Source organism: Anopheles cruzii, chromosome 3, assembly GCF_943734635.1.
Source record: "Anopheles cruzii chromosome 3, idAnoCruzAS_RS32_06, whole genome shotgun sequence".
NCBI classification, from domain to species: Eukaryota; Metazoa; Arthropoda; class Insecta; order Diptera; family Culicidae; genus Anopheles; species Anopheles cruzii.
Window position 1 is genome coordinate 2,012,057 of NC_069145.1, and position 13,034 is coordinate 2,025,090.

General features: G+C 54.3%; 1 protein-coding gene across 1 annotated transcript; it reads left to right on the forward strand.

Moving 5' to 3' along the window:
• Window positions 1-57: 57 nt before the first annotated feature.
• Window positions 58-11,400, forward strand: LOC128274711 (uncharacterized). Its single transcript, XM_053012993.1, has 14 exons — window positions 58-183; window positions 631-1,034; window positions 2,932-3,057; window positions 3,168-3,350; window positions 3,427-3,600; window positions 3,678-4,794; window positions 5,480-5,789; window positions 5,857-5,935; window positions 6,034-6,172; window positions 6,246-6,320; window positions 6,351-6,806; window positions 6,879-9,122; window positions 9,188-9,718; window positions 9,798-11,400. Exons 2-14 carry the CDS (start codon window positions 855-857, stop codon window positions 10,394-10,396), a joined length of 6,213 nt encoding a protein of 2,070 aa, XP_052868953.1. The 5' UTR covers window positions 58-183; window positions 631-854; the 3' UTR covers window positions 10,397-11,400.
• The last annotated feature ends 1,634 nt before the right edge of the window (window positions 11,401-13,034 follow it).

A 13,034-nucleotide genomic window follows, 5' to 3' on the forward strand; every position in this document is an offset into this window, starting at 1 on the left:
CTCTCTCTCTCTACGCGCCGCTCGAAAATGGGATGAAAAATGGAGTGTGCCGATCAAACGTCAACGTGTAAAGCAAGCAAGCAAGTCGCTTGAAGCAGCAGCGCAGAAAATAAGTGATGAAATAAATGTGTAATTTGGCTTCGAATCTGCTTAGAATACGCTGTTTTCAACAGCGCACCGCAGGTGAGTCGAATTGCCGGTATAGTTACGGCCCCCGGCGCGAGTGTAGTGCGTTAAAATCGAATCGTAAAAAGTGCCACACTCAAGTGTGACTCAACCTTCGATCGGGAAGGAAGAAAATGGCGGAGCACTAGATTTTTTTTCTTTTCCGTTCACGGCATTGTGTGTCAGAGTGGTCGTCGTCACCGTCGCTAAGCGTCTTTCGGTGTGTGTTATTTGCGCCTTTCGGGGCAGGTGGTGGTGCTATTAGTAAGAGAAAAGAAAATGCTTTGTGACGCGTTTCAGTTTTATCCCCATTTTTCCACCACAGAAGTGCGTTTTGCCGTCCGCTCGCTACCGTGCTCGTTTCGTAACGGACACATTGCGTTTCTCCGACGTGGCTGGCTTGGATTTTTTTTCGGTTTTTGCAACAACGCTCAAAGAAGACTTTCTCTCTTTCCGTTTCAACAGTTGACCTACTACACACGGCAGCAGTGACCATCATCACGTTATCTACCCGCGCTGCACGATAGGTGGCAACGAACGTACAAGGAGGAAGCGGATTGTCGGCGGCGTCAAAGCCCCACGCCCTTCCGGGAGCCGGAGCTCGGCAACGGTAGCAGCGCTCGTCTGCTGCACACCGGGGACAGCAAACCGTGCTCCTGTGTTGCGGCGGCGGTGGTGCGGACACAACCATGGAGAAGGAAGCAACACTCGATAAGCGGGCGGAGGAGATCGAGAAGGAGTATCTGTCCAGTTTGGCCGATCTCAATGTCAACAGCAAGCCGCTGATTAACATGCTCACCATACTGGCCGAGGAAAACCTAGAGTATGCCCACATCATCGTGAACGCGGTGGAAAAACACCTCGCCCAGGTTAAACCCTTTATGCAAATTATGCTCCACACTTTCATACCACCATCTCTGCCCGAGAATTCGCGGACCAAATTCGCGGGCCAGCTGCGCGTAAACTCCGAGCGTGACTGCATTAGCATACTTAGCACGCACACAAACACAACCGTAAAAAAGCGATACGTAGAGTCAATCGTTTGAAGCCAGTTTTCAAAACAAAGCCTACTAGAGATATCTTACGTGTGGTGGGGCAACGAGTGAGTTCGGATAAAATGTCGTACGTGAAACGAATGTACCAGTGTGCCGGTCGCCTTATCCCCCCCTCGATAGTGATGTGACGTTACCTAAGTTACCTTCGCAGGGTTGCTATCTGTGCTGTGCGTTGCTAGGGGCAATAGAGAAATGTGAAATCACAGCCCATCTACTCACCCTTAACTAAGTTCAGTAACGTACGAAGATTGATAGTTGGTTGGTCGTGTAGATTTGCAAAGTGTACTACATATCAGAACATAGTTTGTGTGCTAGTTTGGCATAGTCACTGCTCAGGGAGTTTCACATGCGGTTTTATCACGATCACTCGCCGCCGTTGCAAACGATTTCCCGTCCCGACTGTCCCTTTGAGTCCCTACGGTAACCATGCAAATTGATGGTGCAAATGTGAGGTGTGGCACTTTAGGCTAAACATATTTAACGAACGACCACATAAATGTCGTTCTATGATGAAAATGCTGGTATTAAAAACAAAAACACAAAAGTCATGCTCTTCGTGCCGCAAATCGCCGTTGAAAAAGTACAGTACAACTGAGGCATACTGAGACGAGAGCTAGGGTCATCCACTGAGCAAGTAGCGCATAATTCGTAGCAACCAAACCAAAGCACCCTGTTTCCAGTGTACAGTATAAACACACTATTACCGAGAGTAACCTAAGTAAGACTGATACGAAATAAGATACGGTTTTTGTTTTGCAACTGCGACTGTTTCAAGTGATATAGACAAAAAAGCAAAGAAAGTAATTTGCGAACATTTTCTAGTCTTAACCTAACCTCTAGTTGTTGTTGTTGTGCAGGTGTTGCGCTTTTAACAGCCAATCATACTATCTCTACAGAGTTCTCAACACCGGGGCAAAAACCCAATCGGGAAACAATGGCCGACTGATCGGCCCACATAAATCGGCCCGAGAGTCAAAGGAACAGGGCGAGAGAAAGAGCTCAACCATTGACTTTGATTGACCAATAAATCATTCTGAAGCGAAATATCTTTTAATTCCCTATAAAAACAAATCCAAACGAAACGGTTCGAATGGAGTCGCTCAGTTTTATTCCGTTATAGTTTTTTGTATTATTTTACGTTCGATTGTAACAACACACCCCCCCCTAGAGCGCCTGTCCCTTTTTGCCCCAGGGGCCAGGCGCGCGTTGGCAGAGAGGATAGAGAAAGAGTACGAAAAAGTGGCAGATAAAAGTGGCTTTCCTTTTGACTCACAACCAACTTACGGCCAGCTTGGATTAAAGATTGAACGATTTCTGCGCTCCTTTCGTGTCCAATGATGGCGCACAGAGACGTTGATATATTTGCCCTACCGGAGCAGAGGGGTCTTAGTGTAAAAATCCGTTTCATTTCTTCAGTAACTTTAACGAAATCGATCAAATAGATCATGACATATTGTGACTGTTTGTGCCCCTTTCATTTATTTGTACGTTTTCCCTTGACCTCGAAGGTTCTTCTAAAGTTCCTCGGGTTTCCCACTTTCCGGCCGGTGGCGGTCGTCCCGTGCCCGTTTGGTCGCTCGTCCCCCCCTGTTTTTCTGGTCGCCTAAAGTTGGTTGTGTCGCGTTAATGGTCCAAAAACAGAAAGAAGAAAAGCAAAACGCAGCAGTCGTCCTAAATAACGCCCCCGTTGCATTGGTTTTTGGATATATAGGTCGGACCCGACGTGAAATTGCCGATACTTTACCTGGTCGATTCGATCGTTAAAAACGTGGGCAAACAGTACCAATCGCTGTTCAGTCAGGTGATAGTGAACATGTTTTGCGGCGTGTTTCAAACGGTACGTACCGCGCGCGCGCGCGCCAAGTGCTCCAGCACCGGTGAGGGGGCGCTGGACTCAAAGACTCAAGCTAGCAAAGGTCCCTTTTTCCTTCCCCCCCACACACACAGGCCCACGACCGGGTGCGCGAGAAGATGTTCAACTTGCGGCTGACGTGGAACGATCTGTTCCCGCAGTCCAAGCTGTACGCACTGGACATCAAGATCAACTCGATGGACTCGGGGTGGCCAATAACGGCATCGTTGAAGCCGAAAACACAGCCGTCAATTCATTTGAATCCAAAGTTTCTGAACGTGAGTAGCGGCCAGCCGAGCCGAGTCGTAGACGATCGTGAACCTCAATTGACCGATCTTTCTCCCTCACCAGCAGGCGGGTCCTGAGCCCACGGCCACGGCAACGATCCACGCCCAGCTGGAGGAGAAGCGGCGGGAACTGCTGGAGCTGCAGACGCGGAAGCTGGAACTGGAGCTGTTGGCCACGAGGAAGCGCATCGCGGAACAGGAGAAGCAGCTGAGCATTCAGACGGCCAGTGTGGCCAAAACGGTACGTTTCTTAGGAGTTCTTTTGCAATGAATGTCTCCCATTTTTTAACCCTCCCGTTTTGCTCCTTTTTACCGTAGTTACCTCCGATCGTGCGGAAACCACTGGACGGTGCAGCGCCACCGGGTCTAGCGATGACTCCGGCGATGGGCGGTCCAGTTCAGGGAGGGCTTATGTCGGCGGCCGGCCCACCAGGAGCGGCGGCGGCGCCGGGTTCCCTGAAGAGCCGCATTGCCCCTGTATCGCAGGGCATGATCAGCATGATCAGTTCTCGCGATCCACGGCTCATGAAGCAGCAGGTGGCCAACAGCAGCCAACCTCCGTCTTCGTTTCATGCGCCGCCACAACATGGAGGACCCCTGGGGTCGATGGGCATGTTACCGCACGGCGGCACCACGGCGGTGCTGGGTGGCGGGTTACACGGTGGCGAACTCACGGGGTCCCATCACGGGCAAAGTCCGCTCGGTAAAGTGTCGTCGGTGTCGATTAAGGATCGCTTGGGCGCGAAAGTGAAACGGCTCGAAGGCAATGGTGTGGTCAGTGCGAAACATGCGTACGGTGCCGCATCGGACGGTGGACGAAGCACGAAGAAGGTGTCTCCCTCCTCCGGTGGTTCCGCGGTGTCCCGCAAATCCCGACACGATCATCACGAAGGCAGTGGCGGTAAATCGCGCCGGGAGCGCCACCCCAAAGATCGATCGACATCCTCGACGGGTAGCAGCAGCAAGGGAAGTTCCGGCTCACCGGGCAAATCATCGGCCACCGGGCGGACCGTTTCGGGAGGGGACAAGCGAAAGCAACACGGCAAGGAAGTGGACGGCAGTTCGTCGCAGAGTCAAAAGTCACCCGGTCGTTCACCGGGCAAGAAAAAGTCATCCCCGGACGACAAGTCAGCATTGTCACCCGGTTCTGGTGGTTCGGCCGAAAAGTTACGCCCGGAACGTAGGGCTCTTCCGACGATTGGAAAACTGCGCAAACCGTCCACCGGCGGCAGCGGCAGCAGTCGGGTCGACACGGAGGCGATCGTCGAGGCACCGCCACCGTCACAGGATGTTGATTTGCGGTGCCCCATTCCGGAGAAGCGCAAAAAGATGGCCGGCGGAGAAGCGACCGTGAACTCCGTCCACTCGATGGCTGCGGAAGATGTGGAAGAGGTGCCCGTCGGGGGGCTAAAGGCATCACAGATCGATCTACAAAGTAAGCGAGCGATCTTCTTAACTGTTTTCCTCACATTATTTCCTCCATTCACTGGCGATGGACGGCGGCGGCGGCGGCGGTGGAACCGAAAGGCCCTTCACTCCGATTCGGGTTTGCGTGTCCTTCCTCTTGTTGTGTTGGTGGTTGACCAGTTCAGCGATTCGATCTCTAGTCCTAAATCGATCACTGATCACTCACAGCACTCTTGCCGGCTGATCGGGATGGTGATCGTGATCGTCGTGTTGCCGGATTATGTGATTAGTATGCATGCCCCGAGCGGAACCAATAGCGAGCGATTGTGTTGTGTAGCGAAGACGAATAAAAAAGAATACCCCGAAAACACGACGACGCAGGTGCCAAGCCTGTCTGTGGTGTGGTCTCTGCCCTGCAGCGTTGCCCCGTTGCCACTTCACTCACAGTTCTGCGACGGTTGCCCTCCAATAAAACGATGCGTGGTGGCCCCTGCTTTCGCTCTTACACAGTCCCGATTGTCCCCCTCGTGTCGTGTCGGTGTTTCGGTTCGGTGCAAAGGAAGGCTGAAAGAAACGGTTCCCCTTTGCAAGAACGGTCATCAACCGGAGGCCGGGGCCGTGGTGGGCTGTCTCGTCCGCTCTCCTCTCTCTCTGTGTGTGTGGTGTGGGCAACGGAACATGTCTCTTTTATCCCTTTTGTCACTCTCTTGCAGGCATCAGTAGCGCCCAGGCCGAGGAAGACGCGCTGGCGGAACTAATCAGTAAAGATATCGATTTGAGAAAACTTCCGCTCCAGCTGATGCCACCGGCAGCGGGCGGCGGGTCACGCTCAGGATCAACGGAACCGCCGCGAGCCGCCGACGAGGTGCGTTCGCTGAACGACTCCCCGAGACGGCGCACTGGTGACGGCGTTGGTGCCGATGAGCTGCAGGGGGACGAGTTCGCCGTGGGCAAGAAGCGAACCAGCGGCACCAAGTCCGACGAGCCGACGGCGAAGAAGAGCAAAGCGGAAATGATCGATGCGTAAGTGATCGCGAACCTGACCTGACCCAGGGTACCAAACTAACAAGTCCTTCCTCTCCCCGTGCAGACTGTTTGGTAATGAAGATGTCGATTTGCGGCAACTTCCGATGGAAAGCGTCCTGCTGGAGGCTGGTGTGCCACAACCAGTACTGTCTTCGGGTCGGGACTCGGATCCATTCGGAATGGTAAGCAAACGCGCCCAGGCTTTTGTGCGCCAACTCACTTTTGTTTCGTGGGATTGCAGATGGACAACGCTGCCGATGTTCCGAGGTCTCCGCTGTCGGAGAAAAATAGTCGCGGATCGCGCTTCTCGGACATCGTGGGCAAAGGTCAGCAGGATAAGGACAAGCTTGGCCGACCATTGCTGTACAACAAACTGCCAGGTAGGTTGCCCTAGACGACCCTCCAGAACGGGTTCGGATTCTGATGGGTCCCCGTTTTCTGCCCCCCCGTCAGATGACCCCATTGAGCGGCGTCGTTCGCTCAACAAAGCCGGCGATGTGGATCTCCGTCAGCACCAGGGGCACCTTCGCCAGCAGCAGCCAGCCCATCTGCTGCCAGCCCATCTGCGGTCTGCGGACGATGTGGACGATCCGGACGACGACAGCTCGATGGACAGTATGAACGCCAACATCAAGACGATCGTCGCCCAGGCCCAGGAGCAGATGGAGAAGGGCGAAATCAATCTCGAGCAGTACAACATCCTGATGAAGCAGGTGATTCAGCTGAACGAGACGCAAAAAATACGCCAAGCGCAGCGCATCGAGCAGCGCCAGGACCCGACGGCGGCGACGACGACGACGACGGTCATCCGCATCGACGACAATGGGTCACGGTCGAGCGGCGAGGATGACGTCATCATCACGTCGGCCACGGTACCGGCGGCTTCTGGGCAAAATGATTTCCGCGGCAAAATACATCCGCTCGAGGCGGCGGCGCCACTCCCAGGTAAACCGCCTTTCCTGGGCGCCGCCGGAACATCCGTTCCACCACCGGACCTTCGGCCGGTGCAGCGAGGTAAGGCACGCGCTCCTCGGGTGATGTGATCCTCTCTCTGATCGTGTGATTTTTCTGTCCCTTACTCGGTAGATCCCCGTCGGATGCGAGAATCGAAGTGGAACCGCGTGGAACCGGCGGCGGCGGCGGGCCCAGCTTGGGCGAATCGTGCCGTGGCGAGCCCCTGGGAACAGGCTCCGTTCCCGATGGGAGTTCCCGATCATGGGGGAAGGTTTGCGCCCGGTACGACGCTGTCTACGTTGGCTCCCCCTCCGGTGGTGGTCAACGGTGGTGGTCAGCCACCGCAGCTGATGGCGATGTCGACACTGGCCAAACTGCAGGACAGTGTGAGGACGATCAACATCGACGGTATCCAGCGGGAGATTCGGTTCTACGAGGAGACGGCCGTGATCTTCATGAACTGGGACGAACCGAAGGAGATCGGGTTCCAGAAGGGCGCCCGCATGGTGTGCGTGGACGATCGCGAAACGTTCGAGCTCGGGTTCAACGAGCCGTACAAATCGGTCAGCATCGAGGGTAAGGTGTACCAGATGCGGCTCGGGGCGCCGACGCGCGAACTGTACATCGACGATTCGTGGTACGAGTGTTACTTTGGCGAACCGCCGACGACGATCATGCTGGGCGAGAAGCCGCGCGTCTTCAAGATTGCCGGCCCACCGCCGCAGGTTAAGATCGGCGGCAGCCGGAACGATCTGGTGGCGGGTAAGATCAACATGATCGTCGACGCCGAGCTGATCGTGCCGGTGTTCCTGGACTGCAAGCCGCAGCTGGTCGAAATCGGTGGCCACCAGCACTGGCTGCAGTTTGCCGACTTCCTGCTGACGGTGCTGATCGACGAGCAGCCGTTTTCGGTCGAGTTCGGTGGGTTGCCGCAGGTGTACCGGTTGCGGGAACGGAACTACTACATCCGCTTCACGGCCCTACCGAAGCTGGTGGTGCCGGGTCGCGTCTACATCCGCGATATGGCCCGCACGCCCCACCACCGTGATCTGCGCACTCCGCCGAAGGATGCCAGTCTGATGCCAGTGTTGGGACCGGCGCTGGGTGGGCCCCTCCTTTCGCACCCACCGCCATCGGGTGGTGGCGTGTTCATGGGCGGCCACGGTGCGGGCAACAATCTGCACGGAGGAATGCACGGAATGCCGGGGGGTCCACATGCCAACCACAACCCGCTGACCGGGCTGGACTACATCACTAACCTGATGCCAACGGTGGCCATGCAAACGGCGGCGGGTGGCGGGGCCAGGAAAAATCTGCCCGGCTACCGGATAGAAGCGGACGATAAGGTCCCAACAGCCGCGGCTTCAGGCGGTGATCCAGGTGGCGCCGGCGGCATTCCGGCCCTAGGGAACATCAACGTGGAGGAACTGTACAAAAAGATTGTGGCCGCCGGTATCATCACCAAGGGTCAGTCGGGGAGCGGGGCGGCCAACGCAGCAGGAGGACCGCAGGATGGTGGCTCGAAAGACACGCCAAAGGACGGCGATCCTGGTGGTGGTGGTGGCGCCGGTGGTAAATCGAAAGAAAGGGACAGCAAATCATCGAAGGATCTGCCGCCGATCGATCCGGTGTTGCTCGACAAGCCGGATACGCTCCGGCGGCGGCAGGCTGCCGTGGTGCATCAGCTGTTCTGCGGCATGCAGTGCAGCAGTTGCGGGGTGCGCTTCCCGCCGGAGCAGACGATGAAGTACAGCCAGCACCTGGACTGGCACTTCCGGCAGAACCGGCGCGACCGGGACTCGGCCCGCAAGGCGCACTCGCGCAAGTGGTACTACGACGTGTCGGACTGGATCCAGTACGAGGAGATCGAGGATCTGGAGGAGCGCGAGAAGAACTGGTTCGAAACGCAGGGTGGTCAGTCGGACCACCACGGGATCGACGGGGCGACGAAGCGCAGTGGCACCGGAGAAGGTGGTGAAGGAGGGGAGGACGGAAGCGGCGGAGCGGCGCACAGCGATGCGCCGGTGCCGAGCTGTCCGGCCGGCGAGGACGAGGGTGACCGGCAGTGTCACATGTGCCACGATGTGTTCGAACAGTTCTACAACGAGGAGTCGGAGGACTGGCACCTGAAGAGCGCCGTCCGCATCGACGGTTACACGTACCACCCGCTGTGCTACGAGGACTACCGGGCGTCGCTGACGATGAGCGAGACGACGCTCGGCAACGTGTCCCACCTGGACGGCGACGCCGCCGCCGCCGCAGACGAGAGCCAGAAGACTGACGGGGAGATGAACAGTGACGAGGAGGACGGTGGCGATCAGGACGAGCCAGGTAAGGGTGGCCCGCGTCGCACCACCCGCAAACGGAAGGCCAAAGGTAAGGGGTTCGAAGTGGTAGCTTTTGCTGCGGTTGCTCCTAATTTGCTGCATCCTTTTTTGAAGCCGATGGTGATGACGATGACGATGATGACGACGACGATGTAATCGTGCTCCCCACGGAGGAACCGGTCGTAGAGGAAATACTGGATGACGACGCGGAAGATGGAGCAGCAAATGAAGGAGCACCCCCGGCTCCGGTGGACACGACGGTGGCGAGCGGTGTCGGTGTGGCCTCTCCCGTCGTGCAGCGACCCGAGTTCCAGGAACGGCAAGTCGATGAGGATGTCTTCATTCAGGAGCCCAACATTGAGGTAACCGATCTGGACGACATCGAGGACCAGCCGGAGGGCGATCATCATGGTGCGACTGCCAGCGGGGCCGGCGGAGACGGGACCGGTGCCGAGGATACGGCCTCGTCGGTGCTGCAGGTGCGGATCAAGCAGGAACCGAAGGATGAGGACGAGGGCGACGAAGAGGATGCCCTGTTCGAGGACGTCGGTACGATCGAGTCGAGCTTGATCGAGGTAGCCGACGATCGGCGGTCTCCATCATCATCCAATGCCGTCGTCGGCAGCAACCCGTCGACGGAACAGGGTGGTAAGCAGCACCATCGCGACCCATGGTCCGTGTCATCCCTCAATCCTAACACGTTTCTTTCACATTGATTCAGCAGATGCGGCGGCTGAGGATGGCGTGCTGCAGGCCGAGGGTGTTCCGTCACCGTCGGACAACGCAGTTCCGCAGGCGGCGCAGATGCAGAGCAAAGCGTCGATGGATGGCAACGTGGATCCGCAGGATGCCCCTCAGGCCCCGGTGCTGGTGCCAAACAAGATCCGGATCAACATCACAACCGCAAAGGCCATCAGCAGCAACAGTGCGCCGCACGAGACGGGTGCTGAAAATGGGGCCGAAACGAATGGCACCGAGGACGCCGCGGCCGCGGCCGCCGCTTCGAGCCCATCACGGACCGGTGAGGCAGGGGGGGAGATGTTTGAGGAGCTGAGTAACGACGCTGTCGTCGGTTGGGAGGAAATGGACGAACCGAACGGTGCTACTGCTGCTGGTGGTGGTGGCGGCGGCTCCAGTGCGGCGGAAGTGCAGTCCAACAATAAAGACGTGCCGCCGTCCGCGTCGGCGACCACGGGCGTTGCGTTCGAAGAAACGACTGACGTTGCGTATGAGCGGAAGCCAGCACTGCAGGGCATCGAATTGAGCCGGTTGCCGCGCGTCACCAGCGGCTGCGAAGCGTCCGGACTCTGTTCGATCATGTAAATAATTGTGAACGGGGAACGCTTTTGGTTAATTGTAAATACTATGGCTGAATCCGTTTTGCGACTTTTGCCTATTGCCGTGCTGACGCACCGGAATCCGTCCGGTGCAATCGCGGTGACCGGTCGGTCGGTCGCTCGGTCTGTAAATAGTGACGTAGCTGCTTAGTGCGTTAGGCCATCATATGTAAGTAGCATTTATATAGTTTAACAATGAACTTTTCATGGCACCGGACAACCCGAGGACAACTGGCAGCAACCGCACACAGAGAGAGAGAGAGAGATCTGGAGAGATCGGTAAAGATAGTGGGCCAACGATCGCATCACAGTTTCCCCTTGCACGGTGCTAGTGCACATCGCCTAGGAGTTCGCCTCACATTAAGCTCGTGTTCAGACGTTAAATTATATCTTTATCCTTTCACTGTGGACCTGTTTTCGGTCCCTTGACCTCAGCTCAGCTTGTCGAATGGACTTGGTTGTGAATTATCAGTTCCGCGCGCGCGGTTTGGACGCAAAATCCGTTGTTCGAGTCGGCCACTTGCCTCTCGTCAGTCAGTGCCTCCCTCCTGTCGGTTGCTGCAGGGTTTCCAGGGGCAAACGGACCCGTGCTCCGTAGACCGTGGGACGTGGCGGTAGCGACACCAAATGGGGCAAATGAAATCAATAAATACAAATGAAATGCAATCACCCGCGTGTGGTGGGGTATTCAAATAAAATACAATATTTGCTAGATTTCGTGGCGTGTTCTGTAAACCGAATGCGTCGCCGCCGTCGTCAGGGCCCAGGAGGGACATATTCGGCGAAGAGAATGGATAAAAAACTTACAAATAGCAGAAAAACACGTGGAACACACCACTCCATTGACCATCGTTCTTTGCGTTTGATTTATATTTTCGGTTGTGCGTTTTTTGCTGACCATGAGCTTTTATTATTTTATGTAACACGCGATTCAACACGTCGTTCGCTGAGTTTAAGAATAGTCAATAAAGGATTTTTATCCAAAGTGCTCCACCCAACCCATCACTTGCGATCGCGTACTTCAACAGGGTTTCGAAAGAAAGAAAACAAGGAACAGCTGGAAACACTCCCGGGGTTTAATCGGTCCGTAGTCGTCGGCTGCATATCCTTGAAAAAATGGTTGAGTTTCTTAAGGGGAACTAACCAACACCTATTCATCGATCTCGTCTTACCACGTCGTACAAAAAGTTCCCAGAATGACCATCGTGTGGACATAGTTTCTGAACGTGTTCGCGGTTTTCCAGAATATTTATTTTATTGCGTTCAATTAGCAACCATACAAAATTCAATCTTATTCAAACCTAAACTTGAACGGACAGTGAAGATTAAAGAGGTTCATTCTTCTTGTGAATTTTCGAATGTTTGGTTAGTATGGTTGAGGCGTGGAAGGCTTTGTCACAGACGTTACACTTGTATGGCTTTTCGCCGGTATGGGTGCGAATATGAATCTTAAGATCACATGGCTTTGCAAACCTAGATGAACAATGAGGACACTTGTGCTGTTTATCCTTATTGTGAATTTTGGAATGTACTGACAGATTTCCTGATGAATGGAAGGCTTTGTCACAGACTTTACACTTGTATGGCCTTTCGCCAGTGTGAGTGCGAATGTGATTCTTTAGATTAGCTATCCGCGCGAACATTGCTGAACAATGAGGACACTGCTGCTGTTGGTCCTTATTGTGAAGTTTCGAGTGTTCTGCCAGATTGTCTGATTTTCTGAACGCTTTGTCACAGACTTCACACTTGTATGGCTTTTCGCCAGTGTGAGTGCGAATGTGATTCTTTAGCTTACATAATCGCGCAAATTTTGATGAACAATGAGGACACTGATGGTGTTGGTCCTTATTGTGAATTTTAGAATGTTGTGCTAGTTTCTGTGATGAATGGAATGCCTTCTCACAGACTTTACACTGGTATGGCCTTTCGCCAGTGTGAGTGCGGATATGAATCTTTAGGTTAGATTGATTTGCGAACATTGATGAACAATGAGGACACTTATGGTCCTTATTGTGAACTTTCAAATGTTCCATCAGATTGCCTGACGAATAGAAGGTTTTATAGCAGACTTTACACTGGTATGGCCTTTCGTCGGTGTGAGTACGGATATGAATCTTTAGGTTAGATGGCTTTGCGAACATTGACGGACAGTGCGGACACTGATGCTGTTGGTCCTTATTGTGAATTTTCAAATGTTCTGCCAGATTTTTCGAAGTCCTAAACGCATTGTCACAGACTTTACACACATACGGCCTTTCGCCAGTCTGAGTGCGGATATGAAGCTTTAGGTTAGATTGATTTGCGAACATTGATGAACCATTGTTAGGATAGTTGTGCTTTTGTTTTTTGAGATGGCTTTTGGGGTTATCCTTTTCATGATCCAGAGCATCATTCGTTGTTTGCAGCAGATCTTGCTCAACGACCTCTTCGTACTCTGATTTGATTGCAATTGGATTTTCCTCCGCCTCGAATAAATCGTCAGGTATGTGGCCACAACATTCATATGTCCTATTCGCTTGATGAACACTAAAACACTTCTGATTCAAGTGCAAATCCGTCGCTGCATCCGGTGAGGTCACTTCGGTTTTAATTGACAATTCTGTGTCAACCGTTTGTTCGGTAGA

Excerpts from the sequence above, each read along its gene's own strand:
- LOC128274711 (XM_053012993.1), top strand. The coding sequence starts at position 855 with ATGGAGAAGGAAGCAACACTCGATAAGCGGGCGGAGGAGATCGAGAAG. Across the intron at positions 1,035-2,931 it reads TGGAAAAACACCTCGCCCAG|GTCGGACCCGACGTGAAATT; the intron begins GTTAAACCCTTT and ends TTGGATATATAG. Across the intron at positions 5,790-5,856 it reads AAAGCGGAAATGATCGATGC|ACTGTTTGGTAATGAAGATG; the intron begins GTAAGTGATCGC and ends CTCCCCGTGCAG.